The 14,716-nt window shown below is 37.8% G+C and overlaps 1 protein-coding gene across 2 annotated transcripts in view; it reads left to right on the top strand.

The window, feature by feature from the left end:
- The window catches only part of CNTNAP2 (contactin associated protein 2), a 2,019,732-nt gene that overhangs the window by 1,237,491 nt on the left and 767,525 nt on the right, over nt 1-14,716 (top strand). For both annotated transcript variants that reach the window (XM_049714704.1, XM_049714703.1), the window contains exon 12: nt 2,826-2,932. In XM_049714704.1, coding sequence (XP_049570661.1) covers nt 2,826-2,932 — 107 coding nt within the window. The remainder of the gene's footprint in view (nt 1-2,825; nt 2,933-14,716) is intronic.

Here is a 14,716-nt window from a genome sequence, read left to right as displayed (position 1 = left end):
TCTAGTGTTGTGTTCATCCATTCCTTCAGTCTGTCAATAGGCATTTACTGAGTGGGCTGTATGCCTTGTCATGCTAAGAATCAAAAGATCAGAATCCCTCACTGTGGAGTCTCAGTTTAGAAGAGACAGATGCTCAAACAAATAATTACTGAACAATGTGATGATGGTATATTGGACAAACACAAATGGTTCCATAGGAGTACAAGAGAAGAAATAAATAACTAGGAAGGGGAAAGCTAGGTTAATTCAGATTTTATTTTGCTTGGTAACTGGTTCTAACATTTTTTTTTAATATAGTGATAAAATATTATGGTTTGAAATTATATTTGAATCAATTTGATTTAGAAATGAAACATTTCTCACCATTAGGAATTAAAATGCCAGTAATCAACATAGGGATAATGTCAATTTAAAAAGATAAATATTAAGAAACAAACATTTAAAATAAAATATTAACATTTTATTTAAATAAAAGATCACTTTTAAAGAAATACTTAATACTGAATTTTATAAATGTTCAGTTAACCTCACGTGACTGTTAAACGCTTATGTGTGTGTAAGTAGACACCAATATTTTTGATCATTTTGACATGGATTTTCTCATTTGTGCATTATTTAGAGCACATTCAGATTCCACCCTGGTTTCCCCTGGAGACTCTGTACTACTACCCCTGAATTAATTGATATAATGAGCTGATGTAAATTACTTTCACTATTAGGCTGAGTTACTGTTAACCCACAACAACTTAGAAGGTAAATATACCACACAAAGGCATACAAGTACTGAAATCCCAAATTAAGTATCAAAGATGTTTTTTAGCTTTATGTAATTTTGGAGTGTCTGTATCATTGCTTCCCCACATGGTTTGGAGAATCAGGACTCTTGGATATAAATGCCTTCTGATAAGGCCTATGCCTGGGTACCTGTAGAGGGAAATGGCTCTGGCAATAGACCTGAACAACCCTGGGCTACCCACCCACTGATCATGGTTCTAACTCTTCTTTCTTGCTTGCTCTGCTGGGAACAGTTTTCAATATTTTAATTATAAAAATGGAACTTCTCTTTTTAAGGCCCAAGTGAAATGCTCTAAGCTTGATTAAGCCCTTTGTTTATAGTCTACCCATAACTACTCTGGTCTCCGCATTTCTGTACGTTTCATATCACTCTGATGACGGATCAGATTCTGCCTAGTATTGTATCTCGCATGAATCTTATCCCCCACCCCCACCTCCACGTAGGTTATAGAGTCTTTGGAGAAGAAACATCTTTGTAGCCTGGATAACACCAAGTCCAAATTCATATGGAATAGAACTGCCTATTAAATGTAGAGTGAATTTTCCATCCCACCTCCTGAAAATCCATGCTCTCTTATGTTGTATTTTCCCCCCTTATAATGTTCTTTCTCTCATTTTCTTCTCTTAAAATCCTGTCCTCCTAGGCTTAAGCTCTTGAAAGGCAGTGAATAGACTCTTGTTCATCTTCTATTTCCCACATGCTCAGTAATTGTTTGTTGCATGACTAGAGGTTTGCAAAGAGTTGTAGAGGAACAGCATTCCTATATAGAAACAGAGTTCATGCCAAACTGGGCTGTGCCCTGCTATGGTAGTTTTAGGCATGGCTGATGGTAAGTCAGGAACGGGATGGAGAATATTATCTCTGAGGCCTAGTCCTATTCTATTTTGCTACCAGGGCTTTACGGTTATTGGTGTTCAAAGTGTGGCTCTCCATCAGGCAACCTGTGACCCTCTATTATGGGTTCTGCCTTTTTAATCTGGGTGGACTTTTCTACTTTAGAGAGTTTCCTATTCAAAGCTAGAAATACTTTGTGAATGCTAATACATAAGAAGAAAATAATTTGTGCTGTTGAAACAGGAGTTTTCCAGAACAAATTCCAGCTTCACTATTGCTAGGATACAGGCAGACTATAAAACAGTGCCCTGCAAGCAGTGGTTCAGATATGCATAGCTCCTGTTTATTGGCCCTCTATTTCTTGCCTATTAATTATCTACTTTATGAACATTACCTCCTAATCTCAAAACTGTTGCGTTGTGCAGAAAGTTCATTTCCATAAGATGTTAAGGAAAAAACAACTTTTTGGCCAACCCAATACTTATCAGATAGGTATAATTACTCCATTTTACAAAATGAGAAAATTGAGGATCAGAAAGGTTAAATTACATCATCATAACTGGCTATTAAGTAAATAAAAAGACAAAGATTTTAACACAAAACCTGCATTTTTCCCCCATATTATACTTGCTGCCTCCTTATAAAGGTGGCTTTCATTAGCCGGCGGGGCATGGGAGGAGGGGTAAGGAAGACTTAGAAATCTTTTCTTATGAGGCTAGTATATTCTCATTGCTGTGGCATTATTTCAGAAACTCATATTGCTATATAAAAAAAAAAAAACTCAGCCTTAACCCCTTTCTGACTTGGTACTATTGGCCTTGATAAAGGATAGTACAGGAAACAAGATGGCTAATGTTTTGTCTCTCACCAGGAGGAAATTTAGCTAGTGTCTTTGTTTTTTTTGCAAAAGGAAAATAAAATGAATCTGTGATGTGCAAATGAATCTCTCAACTGTTTGTTAATTTCTACTGTTTACTCAAAAATGGGAAACACCAAGCCTGTGATACATCATCTTTTGTGCACTTGGCACCTTCCATCATGAATCATATTAATCTGTTTAAACTAACAAGGATTAATTGCCTTGGTAAGGCAACCTGGCATTGGAATGATATATTGCCCAGACAGCTTGGAATTTAGCCACTCATAAATCTCATTTGTTTGTTGGTTTATTTCTGTTTGTCTCTTTCTCTGACAGATGTGTGCCCAATCACTGTGAGCATGGTGGGAAGTGCTCGCAAACGTGGGACAGCTTCATATGCACTTGTGATGAGACGGGATACAGTGGGGCCACCTGCCACAACTGTGAGTGCCAATTTATCTCACTTTAAACTTGTAATTGCATGAGAATCCTAGGTCTTCAGCTATGCTTTAAAGCTTAGCAACCTGAATAATCCACATAGTAAATCACTTGATTCTGAAGAACCCAGATTTCACTGTTGCTTTTCTAGAATAGTATTTTAGTTGTCAAAATATATTCTCTCAAGCCTAATGACTCAAAAAGAAGGAGCAACGAAGCTCCATAAACATGTAGTTGAGATTGGAATGCTGCTCTTGGATGTGCCTTTATGTGTCTAAGCCACATCTGTCTGGATAGATTGTTTGGAAAATTGTGTTAGTATGATGTCTCTGACTGGATACTCATTTATCAGTTCATCAGAGAGGCAGACAGAGGGTAATTTGAACATTTAGTTTGTGGATGATAGTTGTCTCAGTGCTCTTTTAGAACTATTTGGCCACATTATTTAGATCAGAAAAATGAGGTGGAAAATGTAAGAAAGTCCATTGAAGTTGTATATGTAAAATAAAAATGCAAGAAGGCAGTTTTTTTTAAATATTAAAAAATAAAAAGTAGCATGCAAAAATGTTTTTTAGAACACAGATGAGCCTTGTTTTACATAATAGCTTTTCCCTGAAAAGTTAAATAAAAATTATACTTTTATAATTCAAAGATTATTAAAAATGAATATTAACTTTATAATTGTAATGTTAATTTTCCGATAACGCATAGCACTTTTGAAGACAGATTTGCCATAAAATATATAGTTGAAAGAAGAAGGTCATCTGTTATGTAGCATGAATGTGTGTGTGTGTGTGTGTGTGTGTGTGTGTGTGTGTGTGTGTAAGAAGGAAGGAGGAAAGAGATTCAGTCTTCTCTCCGTATGAAAATCTAGTATCTAAATCCTCTAAGTATACAGAGTGCTTTCTCTTCATTTCACTTTTAGAAAATAATAACAAGCAAAATATTATTAGAGTTCTGGGGACAGTAAAAATGTAATACCATTCTCTGAGACTTTTCATATCATTATTTGTAGTAATGTACAATAATACATTGAGTTCAGCATATATTGGAAGACCTCAACTAAGAAAAAAAATTTGTAATTTATTTTATTGCACTTATTAATTTGTTTAGGAGGATATTTTAAAACACCAAGAGACAAAAAGAACTAGAAAAATTAACATTAATAGGGTGATATAAAAGAGTTAAAACAGACACTTAGTAGATTCATCTCTACAGTATTTATATATAGATATGTAAAAAAATATTTTAATGAATAAAGAACCAAAGTGATTGATATTGAAATTAATCAGAATTAAGGAGTTATGACTAAAATTGTACCCTTCCAATCACATCAAAATATTAACTTTCATCATATGACATTCATTGTATGATACATAATGCTTGAACTAAGTAACTTAGATGAAACAAAGTGCCTTCACTCCACCAGTAGAATTTATATAATATGTTATAAATACCACCTTTAACTATCACAATCTTGTGTCTGAGAATGGAAATTCTAACTAAAGGAAAGAACAAGAAATTGGTGGTGGTTACAAGTGTTTCCTATCTCAGTGACCATTTTTATATTTAATGTAAAAGCAAGTAATTTTTTTAATAATTGCTTCTTTCATTGAATACACAGCAAAGAAAAAAGACATTTAAACATATTAAATTAAAAACAATTTAAAATATATGCCAGTAGTTGAATAGTTAAGTGTTTGGTTTTTTTTTTAAAGCGTTAACAACTCCAAGTATTAGAAATGTCCTAAGTGTGGTTAGATTTGGCTCTTGTGGGAAGTTATAAATGTAAAAGAGGGAAATTATCTCTTCCCTGCTGCTTATTCTACTCTTCCTTCATTTAATTTTGTGTGTATGAATATAGAATCATTCATTTTAACAATGAAAGCCTGATCGCTCATTGTCTTCCCCAAATAAGGCCAAAATGTTGAAAATCATGTGTGTGCATAAACAGAGGTTAGAAGACCATAGTGCAGAGTTCAAGAAAGGATTGATTGGACACAGTGTTGTTGTGAAAGATATATCTTGTGGGTTGTAGAAGGCACATGCTTCCAAATAAGCTAAAAGACTTGATATATCTCTTAGTTACTCCCACGAATTAGTTAAAAATTGGGAGGGTCTGGCCCAGCACATAATACTGTGAAAATTATATAATATATGCTATTCAGTTTGATACAGAATGAACAATTTGGCATCTTTACGTAGTCAGTGACTGCATGGGCTTCTGATGCTGCCTGTGAGGTCACCATGCTGGGTGCCTTTGCAGGAAGTCATTCTCTTCTCTGGACTTCCTTAGTTCCTCTGCCGACTAAATGCCTCCTGAGCTCTCTTACAGTTCTGAAATCCGAGGAGCTGAGACTTCCAGTTGCTTATTCTGTGTTCTGTGGTTTTGACCTTTGTTAGCATTATTAAATTTTTACCTCATTATTTTCAGTGAAAGACCAAGTGTCCCTTTTGTAAAGGAACTATGGTAATTTTAAAATAGTACTAGTTTAAAAAGGTAAAGAACAGCTAACGTCTGAAGTTTAGTAAAACTAAATATTTAAGAGAGCTTCAAACATTACAATTAGGCTGCTAGCTGTTTAACACATTTTCTTCCCTGGTCCAGGCTTGGCCGGGATGCGAAAGCTATTCCTTGCGTGATTGTCCAGGCTGGGTTGTAGTCCAAGATGGAGGCTCGAAGCCCTTCTTTGACAGGTCACACTGCCTGAGTTTGAACTTGGATCGACTTATATGTAATTGTGGGCACTAAAACCGTTTGAGCTTCATTTTTCTCCTTTGTGAAATGAGATTAATAACAGCACCACCTCATAAAGCCATTGTGAGATTAAATGAGATGATTTGTGGAGAACACTGAGAAGGGCTTTAGCATATGTTAGTACTCAGTAAATTATTGCCACTTCATCCCATTCAGAACAATCATCCCTTTGCTCTGAATTTCTATACAAATAGTTGTCCATATCACACAATTTGTCACTTAATTTCATGCTGCCATTTATTGTTTGCTATCGTTTCCATGGCAGATTTGAGCTTGCAGTGAATGACTGGTTTCCATAGGGTTTTGTTTTTCCAGAAGAATTGAAGAACATTACAAGCGATCTGGGTATGTCCTAGACCTATCTGTCTGTTTATTTGTTGCTTATACATGGAGGAATTAATTTTCAAGTGAATTCTCTACAGGGCTCAGGGGATTGTCATTTACAAACCACTCCCATGAGGAGACAGGGTGTCATCCTTTGGGTGAGGAAATCCTACAAGAAAAGCCACAGATTGCAGGAAAGGGAGAGACAGTTTTTCGTGTTCAAAAACTAAGGAGGCTAGTTTGTGAAAAAATGCAAATACCTTACATTCTTGGAGTTGCATACCTTTAAAGTTTCCTTATGCAGGTATTCCATTCTCAGGCAGTTTCTAAGAACTGACTATTAGCATATCAAAACATAAAATCATGACACAGAGACACAGAGGGTGGAATGATCATGTTAAATAGTTTATCTGCTTTGTTACGTTGACCTATCCCTACTTCATTCTCCCCAAAGTGTAAGAACTTGTCTTTATTTTGAGCAAAACTTCATGTTTATAGCTATAGTATTTTTCTCTTAGTGGTGATAGATAGACCCTTTTCAGTAGATCTCCAAGCTCACATTCCAATACCTCAAATGCTTTTTAGGATCTAATTATCATCTCATTTTTTTTCACGTGTGTTCTTTACACTTCATAATTATGGCTCTGGTTTACATAAATTAATTCAAAAACCTATCCCTTATCCCAGGGCTTAGCAGATATTTTTTCTCATGCTGCTGGGGTCTGTCTGACCTCAGTCATTCTTACATATACTATTAGTCCCCTATATGGAACTGCCCTAAAAATCCCCAGGGTATCCTCAATAATATGAACCCTTTCACTATTTTCACAAGTACCAGAGGATATTTGACAAATATAAGCAATGTTTTGGGGTGGAACTCTATAAGAATTACTAGATGACAGACCTTCATTCGGAGAGAAAATAGTTTTCCAGATATCTTTTTATTAAAGGAGGGACTTTCACCTTGCCCAGATATACAGACATGACTGTTTCCAGAGGAAGTAGGAGGAGGTAAGTTAGATGACCTATGAAGATCTCTTCCAATTTTAAAATTATGTGATTTCTGAATTCTGAAATACTAAGAAGAAACAGGGATTGATATTGCCACAGAAATGCAAAAGTAAATTTTTCACCAGCCAGTTTTAGAAGAAAAATTGAAATTTAAAAGGAAACTATTCTACATTCTGTAGTCTGGAGCTATGACTCTAGGTCTATAAATTTGTAAACCATAAATTATACTGCACCTTATTACTGCACACATGAAAAGTGAAGTGGATTTCAGTAGCTCACACCATGTTATTTATAATCCATTATACCCATAAGTAACTTAATTCAAAGCATAATTTTTTAAAAAGAAATTATTCCTACCTGCTGAAAGTCACACTAACCTAGGGCATAAAAACATAGATTTATTGGCACAAGGAAATATGGTCCCCCGCATCCATTTGGAACCAGCACAAACTTAGACACCAATGAAGACGACTTGGAATTTGACCATTGCTACCAAAAAAACAAAAACAAAAGGGGCAGGCATTGGGTGGAATCATGGCCTTATGGAATTGGAATCCATCCTTCAGCTGTAAGTTCAATTGGCTTACAAGGTCCTACTTGGTATGGCTGTGTCTTTAACCTGGTTTTCAGCCATACTCTTCCTCTCTGTCTCCCCTCTAGTCCCACTGGCCTCCTTTCAGTTTTCCATACTTGCGTGGTACCCTCGAACTGTTCACTCTCCCCTCCCACTGCCACGACCACAGGACTTTTGCACATCCTCTCTGCTGTGCTTGGTATGTTCCTAGTCATCCTTCAGATCTCAGCTCAGTAGTCACCACCTTAGGGAAGCTTTCCATGAACCCGTAATTAGGTCAAATCCTCTTATTTCAAGACATATATCTTCCTCTTAGCCTTGGTGATGGCTGTGATTTTGCATTTATCATTTGTGATTCTTTAATAATATCTGTCTTTTCCACTGGACTATAATATCTGAGAGGAGATAGTGCCAGGTTCTGTCCACCATTTTATTCCCAGAGCCCACCCAGCATATAATATGTGCTCAGTGAATATGCACTGAATCTAAGAGTGAATAAATGACAGATAACCTAAGAAGTATCAAGGGCTTTTTAAAAATCAATGTCCTTTATCCAAATTTATGAAGGTTGTAAAGCTAAGAAGAGAGAGTAAAGCCAAAGGGAGAAAAAGAAAACAGAAAAAGGAGGGTAGAGAATAAAAGATGCATTAATTCAAAGCAGAGGGCGCAGTGATAGACATGACAGCACAAACAATCACAAGAGGTGTAGAGTTTTAAGAAATTATATGGACAGATTCAATATATGGGCACACAAACCCACACGTTTCAAATAATCTTCGAGGAAAATATTGCCATGTTAAGACACCATTCGTTAAAGTAACTTGTGAGACTATATTGTAATAGTGGCAAAATAAGTTGCAACGGCAACAAAAGATCTTAGATAACATAGTGCAGTCAACTCCTGTGCTGGCTGATTGTATGAGCTGTTCTAAAATAAATATAAGAGGGAGAGGATATGGGGATGTATGTATACGTATAGCTGATTCACTTTGTTATAAGTATACGTATAGTTTATTCACTTTGTTATAAAGCAGACACTAACACACCATTGTAAAGCAATTATACTCCAATAAAGATGTTAAAAAAAGTTATATTAACAGGATTTGAACTTACACACACACACAAAATAAAAATAAAAAAAAATAGACGTGTTTAAATACTGACCATCTAGTGAATGATAAAAAACTGTTTAAACTTGGTATGAAATTTGAATAAGATGAACATAATCCTTTGATTTATCATGTAATATCATGTGTGTGTTCTTACTACAGCAGAACTGTGGAAAGGGAAAAGAACTCAGGGTTTGAAATCAGATGACCTACTGTGAAACCCTCAGGCTATCTGGCCAGCCTTTTTCCGTCATCAGCTGAGCGAGCCTAGTGTAGGGCTGTACCCTCTCCCATTCCTCCAGCCCTCTTAGCACATTTGTGTGGATTCCACCTACACCCCTGGAGGGTGAGGTCAGCTCTCCCATTACACACTGTTAGTTACAGGTCACTAAACAGCAATTAAATGAGAAGCACTGGGTTTAATACACTTCCTTCTCGCCTCCTTTATTTCCCCCTCTGGGCTGCCCTGCCTTTGTGCTTTGACAATCACTTAACCTCTCTGAACTTAAGTTTCTTCTGGGAGATTCAATGAAATATTGTCTCTTAAAGTGCTTTGTAAATATAGAAAGCATCCTAGATCTTGTTGTAACTTTTATTGCACTGCGAAGTCTTAAAAAACAGCCAGCCAAATTTTTGTCTGCTTATAAGTAGCTTAAGGATACGAGTACTGATACAGTTGATTCTCAAAGAAAAGATCAGAGAGTGTCTAAATATTTTAGCCAATACTCATTGAAAAGATAAAAGGCTGTATTAGCAAATATAATGGCTACCCAGGCTGATTTGTATGAACAGGGTGAATCTGCTGTTTCTAATCTAGACATGGCATTAAGTAGCCAGGCTGTGCCTCTTTGTTATCAAGTGAACAATTGCCAAATTCTTCCAATTTTACCTCCCTCTCAAGCCCCCGTTCTATTCCTACACCATGAACTACTTCATATGCTCAGTGTGTCCTTGTCATTAAAGAGTGACTATGGTGCCGTGGGACACCAAGGTTCTGATTCCCACCATCATTTATTCATTCATCAGTATGTTGAGAGCTGATCCTGTCCTGCATATAGAACAGGTGTGGAGTGTGGAGACGAGAATGGAACAAGGCAGGGATACTAGAATAGAGTGTTGGACAGCCTCCTCCAAAGAAGTGCATAATTTCATTAAAAATAAAAGTCCTTATAATCTTAATTCATTTTCATATCCCTGGTTCATTGGGATTGTGAGCTGAGGGTAAATTGTACCATGTGCTTACCTTTTACAGTCTAGGTTGGTAATTTTCATGTTTACAAAATATTTATAAATGTAATTATATGGGAAATTATTTAATGCTGTATCACAAATTCTTTATGGTTTTAAGCAATCGTTTCATCTTTTCAGAGGTTATTATCAGATTATTTACTTGTTTATTTCTGTTTTTTGTCTGATCAGATTGGCAGAGAGAAATCAGGGTGAGGAGGCTGCAGCTTCAGCATGGTGCTGGGTAGAGAAAGCAGTTATCAGTAGAATATGTGCAATTACAGCATTAGCAAGCTCATGCTTGGTTGTGTGTATTCTCTAGCCGAGAAGCTCACTTTCTTACCAGAGTTGGAGCATTTGGGGAAAGAGGAAAAATGACAAGCGCTGTCACTTCCTGAAATCACACTTATTAGGAAAAGCATCTCCTTTGCTCCATTCTCACCTGGCCTCTGTAAATAAAGTAAGGTGGAGAGAAGTGGGGAGTGTCATCTGTGTAGAAATGTGGGAAGGGGATTTAGAGGCCATTCTCTCCTTCAGCTACAACCAAATAAATTACATTGGATTGAAATAGTGCAGGTCGGGGGCTTCTCTGGTGGCGCAGCGGTTGAGAATCTGCCTGCTAATGCAGGGGACACGGGTTCGAGCCCTGGTCTGGGAAGATCCCACATGCCGCGGAGCAACTAGGCCCGTGAGCCACAACTACTGAGCCTGCACGTCTGGAGCCTGTGCTCCGCAACAAGAGAGGCCGCGATAGTGAGAGGCCCACGTACCGCGATGAAGAGTGGCCCCCGCTTGCCACCAACTAGAGAAAGCCCTCACACAGCAACGAAGACCCAACACAGAAAAAATAAATAAATTAATTAATAAAATAGTGCAGGTCATTTGGAGAAACACAGCCCAAGCACCTTTACATTTCTAAGGCACCCCAAATTTCAAATTAATCCCCTCTTTCATGCCTTGCTTTGGAAAGATGGCTAAGATTAACCATAGAAAGAAAGGATTTAATTTCAGTTTTACAAAGACTCTTTCAATAGTTTCAAAACTATATCTTTCTCTTTGAATAAAGAACCTTTGCAAAAAGTTGATCTGCAAATGCATATTGAAAAGCAGACTGCTCTACCAACAGAGGAGCTGTGAACCTGTGAACTTCTCAGAGGTGATAAAATGCCAGAGCCAGGTCTTAAGGAGTTGACATTATTCACTCAGCTCCCCTGTGACTCTCTCATCCAAGGTTCAGAGTGAGGAGAAAAAGGGATAGAAAACACCCACCTCTGCACCTTTGCCAAGTTCCATTAGGGGGAAGAAGTCTGAGGGAGGGAGGGCTGTTTAATTGAAAGATACGGAAGGAAACTTCTGAGATGTTTATATCCACTCAGAACACAAGAAAGGAGAATTAAAGTTAAAAGCACTATGTGCCTCTCCTTTGATCCATCTGACATTTCCCAAATCAAACTGTTTTTTTGCTTCATACTGACATTAGTCACTGTGTTCCTACTGCAAGTCTTCAGCTTTACAAGCTTGGTGTATAGGAGTATCTCTAACTCACAGACAGTTTCAGTTCATTCAGTAATATTATGTCTATTTTGTATGCAGCACACTATGTGGATGCAGAAATACAGACAAGAGCCCATTTCCTTATGAAGTAGATGAGGTAGTTAGAAAAGGAAGCAGGACAAATATTCAGGAAACATTAATATATTAGTAGATGTTTATGTACCAAACTGGTGTAAAGGCTAGTATGTATATGTAATATGAGAGAGAGAACAATGCAACCAAGATGGTCAGGAAGGGTTCAAGGAGGAGCTGAACCCTGACTAAATTCCTTGTTTTGGGGGGAATAAAGATTGGGACTGGCAGAGTCCAAGGCAGAAATAAACATGGAGTGTGGAGAAGCGTGCTAGTGAGGAGACCAGCTTTGGAGTCCTCAGACCTCAAGGGGAATACTCACTTAGATTTTGACATGTCATAGGATCCTGGGGAAGTTGCTGAATCTCCCAGATGAGCACCAGCCTGTTTGAATGGTGTGCTGCAGCCAGGATTGTTAAGTATTCAGGAACTGTGTGAGCCGTTGTTAAAGCTTGGTACCTTGAACCAGGTACAGTGGGAGAATTTACCCCATGGAACTTGACAAACTCTACAAACTCTTTTTTTTCTTTTTTTTTGTAAAACTGGTTTACCAGAATATCATTGCCCTGTTTCATTATTAATAAAATGAGAATAATAGTATCTCCTATCAGTATTGTTGTGAAGGGTACAGATAATGTGTAAAATGTCTAGCACAGTTATAATCAACACAGGTGGTTCTCCAGAGATGATAGCTACAGTTACAAATGTAACACTTTGAAGAGACTTCCCAGCAAAGGAGCAGCAGGATGTGGAGTCCAGTAGGTGGGTTGAGATGTGGCCAGAGGACAGTGACCTCTCGGTACCTCGGTTCCGAAGTATGGCTTCAGACGTGATTCTTCATCACTCATTTTTACCGTGAAACACATTTACTTTTATTCTTTGGACGAAAAGAGTTGAGTTTCCCTTCGCCAAGTCAATCCATAAATGACTTTAAAGTCTGCCTATCAGACTATTGGCTTACAGTGATCTCTGAACTAAGGAGAACTTATAAGACTACTGAACAATGTTTAGAGAACATTTATGAAGAACCATTGGGTTACGTGGCGTCACTTCAACAGTCAACGTTTCTTTTACTGAAAGTGACAGAAATGTTTTTGCGTTACTAAAGTTTGCCTCAACTGTTTAGGATGTAATATAATGTTAGGCAACAACTGATGAAGACAAAACTAATTTTAAGGTTACTTTGTGGTTGTTAACCTAAATCTAAAGGATGAGAAGCTTTCTTCCTTCAGGAGCTCCTCCAGCTGTGACCCAGCCGTGTCAAATTTATACTCCTTAAATTTCAAGACACCTGGCTTTGTTTGTCAAGCTGTTTGTGAAAAAACTACTCAATAATAAATCTCTTGATGTTTTTATTATTAGTTTTTATTGAAGTATAGTTGCTTTACAGTGTTATGTTAGCTTCTTGCTGTACAGCAAAGTGAATCAGTCATACATACGCATACATCCACTCTTCTTTAGGTTTCCTTCCCGTTTAGGTCACTACAGAGCACTGTGTAGAGTTCCCAGTGTTACACAGTAGGTTCTCATTAGTTATCTATTTTGTACATAGTAGTGTGTATATATATCAGTCCCAATCATGGTTTTTTTTTTAACACTCACATGATGAAAAACTGAAGAATGCATTATTGGTTCCTGTTTCTATCTTTACAAAATGGTGGTGAACAAAGAGCTCTCTCCATTTCTTTTCTTATTATTGTTGCATTCTGCTTTTCTTCCTCCTTTCTACTCCCTCCTGGCAAAAGTGTTGAGAAGAGTATAGTTCAGATTGTTGGAATCTGGAGTGAAAATGTCCATCCACGCAAATAATGTTCTTCTGTTATATTTGTTGTAAACAGCTAATTCTGTTAAAAGCAAAAGTTTCCTATGGAAAGTGCAGCAGTTTCCAAGAAAATTTTGCTGGTTGACATTTTGGGTGTTCTCATATCTGACTGCTTCCAAATTCTAGTAAAATGTTTTATTTGAAAATCTTTTAGTCAGGTAAAAGTGAAATACTCTAAATGTATATGGATTTGCCTTAAAAACTGTGGTCTTATTTTCAAGTATAGCAAGGAAAAGATCTAATGGCTTGTAGCTCCTTCGTCTCACCAGGTGAGTTTGTCCCAGAGCTGCCATGGTGGCTCCAGTATGCAAAATATGCCAACACTACTCTTGAAAGACCTTTCTTTTTTTTTTTTTTTTGCGGTACGCAGGCCTCTCACTGCTGTGGCCTCTCCCGTTGTGGAGCACAGGCTCCGGACGCGCAGGCTCAGCGGCTATGGCTCACGGGCCCAGCCGCTCCGCGGCATGTGGGATCTTCCCGGACCAGGGCACGAACCCGCGTCCCCTGCATCAGCAGGCGGACTCTCAACCACTGCGCCACCAGGGAAGCCCGAAAGACCTTTCTTGTCATCACAGATGCCAGCACTAAGTGCCAGACATGTTGACACCTACAAAATTGCTGTCATTATTATGAGCAGACATCAGAATGTCCTAATAATACTGTTTTCCATTATCCAAGCCTGTTGAGACATCAATTAAACACGTCTTGCTTGCCAAATCATGTGATCAACGTTCTCTGTGCTGGATAGGGGCAAGTGAAGCCATCCAATTAGACTGGATAAAGAAACACCTTTATGGGCTTCCCTGGTGGTGCAGTGGTTGGGGGTCCACCTGCCGATGCAGGGGACGCGGGTTCGTGCCCTGGTCAGGGAGGATCCCACGTGCCGCGGAGCGGCTGGGCCCGTGAGCCATGGCCGCTGAGCCTGCGCGTCCGGAGCCTGTGCTCCGCAACGGGCGAGGCCACAACAGTGAGAGGCCCATGTACCGCAAAATAAATAAATAAATAAATAAATAAAAATTGCAATTTACTTTAAAAAAATCTACTATATATATATATATATATATACACACATACACACACTACCATATATTTACCATATATGTATAATTTTTCAGCTTTCTAACATTTTATATACATATATTTAACATATATATAATGTTAGAAAGCTGGCAAACTAGTTTAATCAGGACAGTCACAAAATAAACCTATCCACATGCCTCAGGGAATGCAGTCTAATGGAGTGTTTAGAATAGCATGAGGTTAATTAGGTTAGGATTCTTAGAAAAGTGAGACTTAAACCAAAGTGGATCAGTGTGTTATATTGATAAAAAAAGATAG

The sequence above is a fragment of the Orcinus orca genome, chromosome 9, assembly GCF_937001465.1.
Source record: "Orcinus orca chromosome 9, mOrcOrc1.1, whole genome shotgun sequence".
Lineage (NCBI taxonomy): Eukaryota > Metazoa > Chordata > Mammalia > Artiodactyla > Delphinidae > Orcinus > Orcinus orca.
The sequence above is the reverse complement of the archived record's forward strand: the minus strand, read 5'-3'. Positions and strand labels throughout refer to the sequence as shown.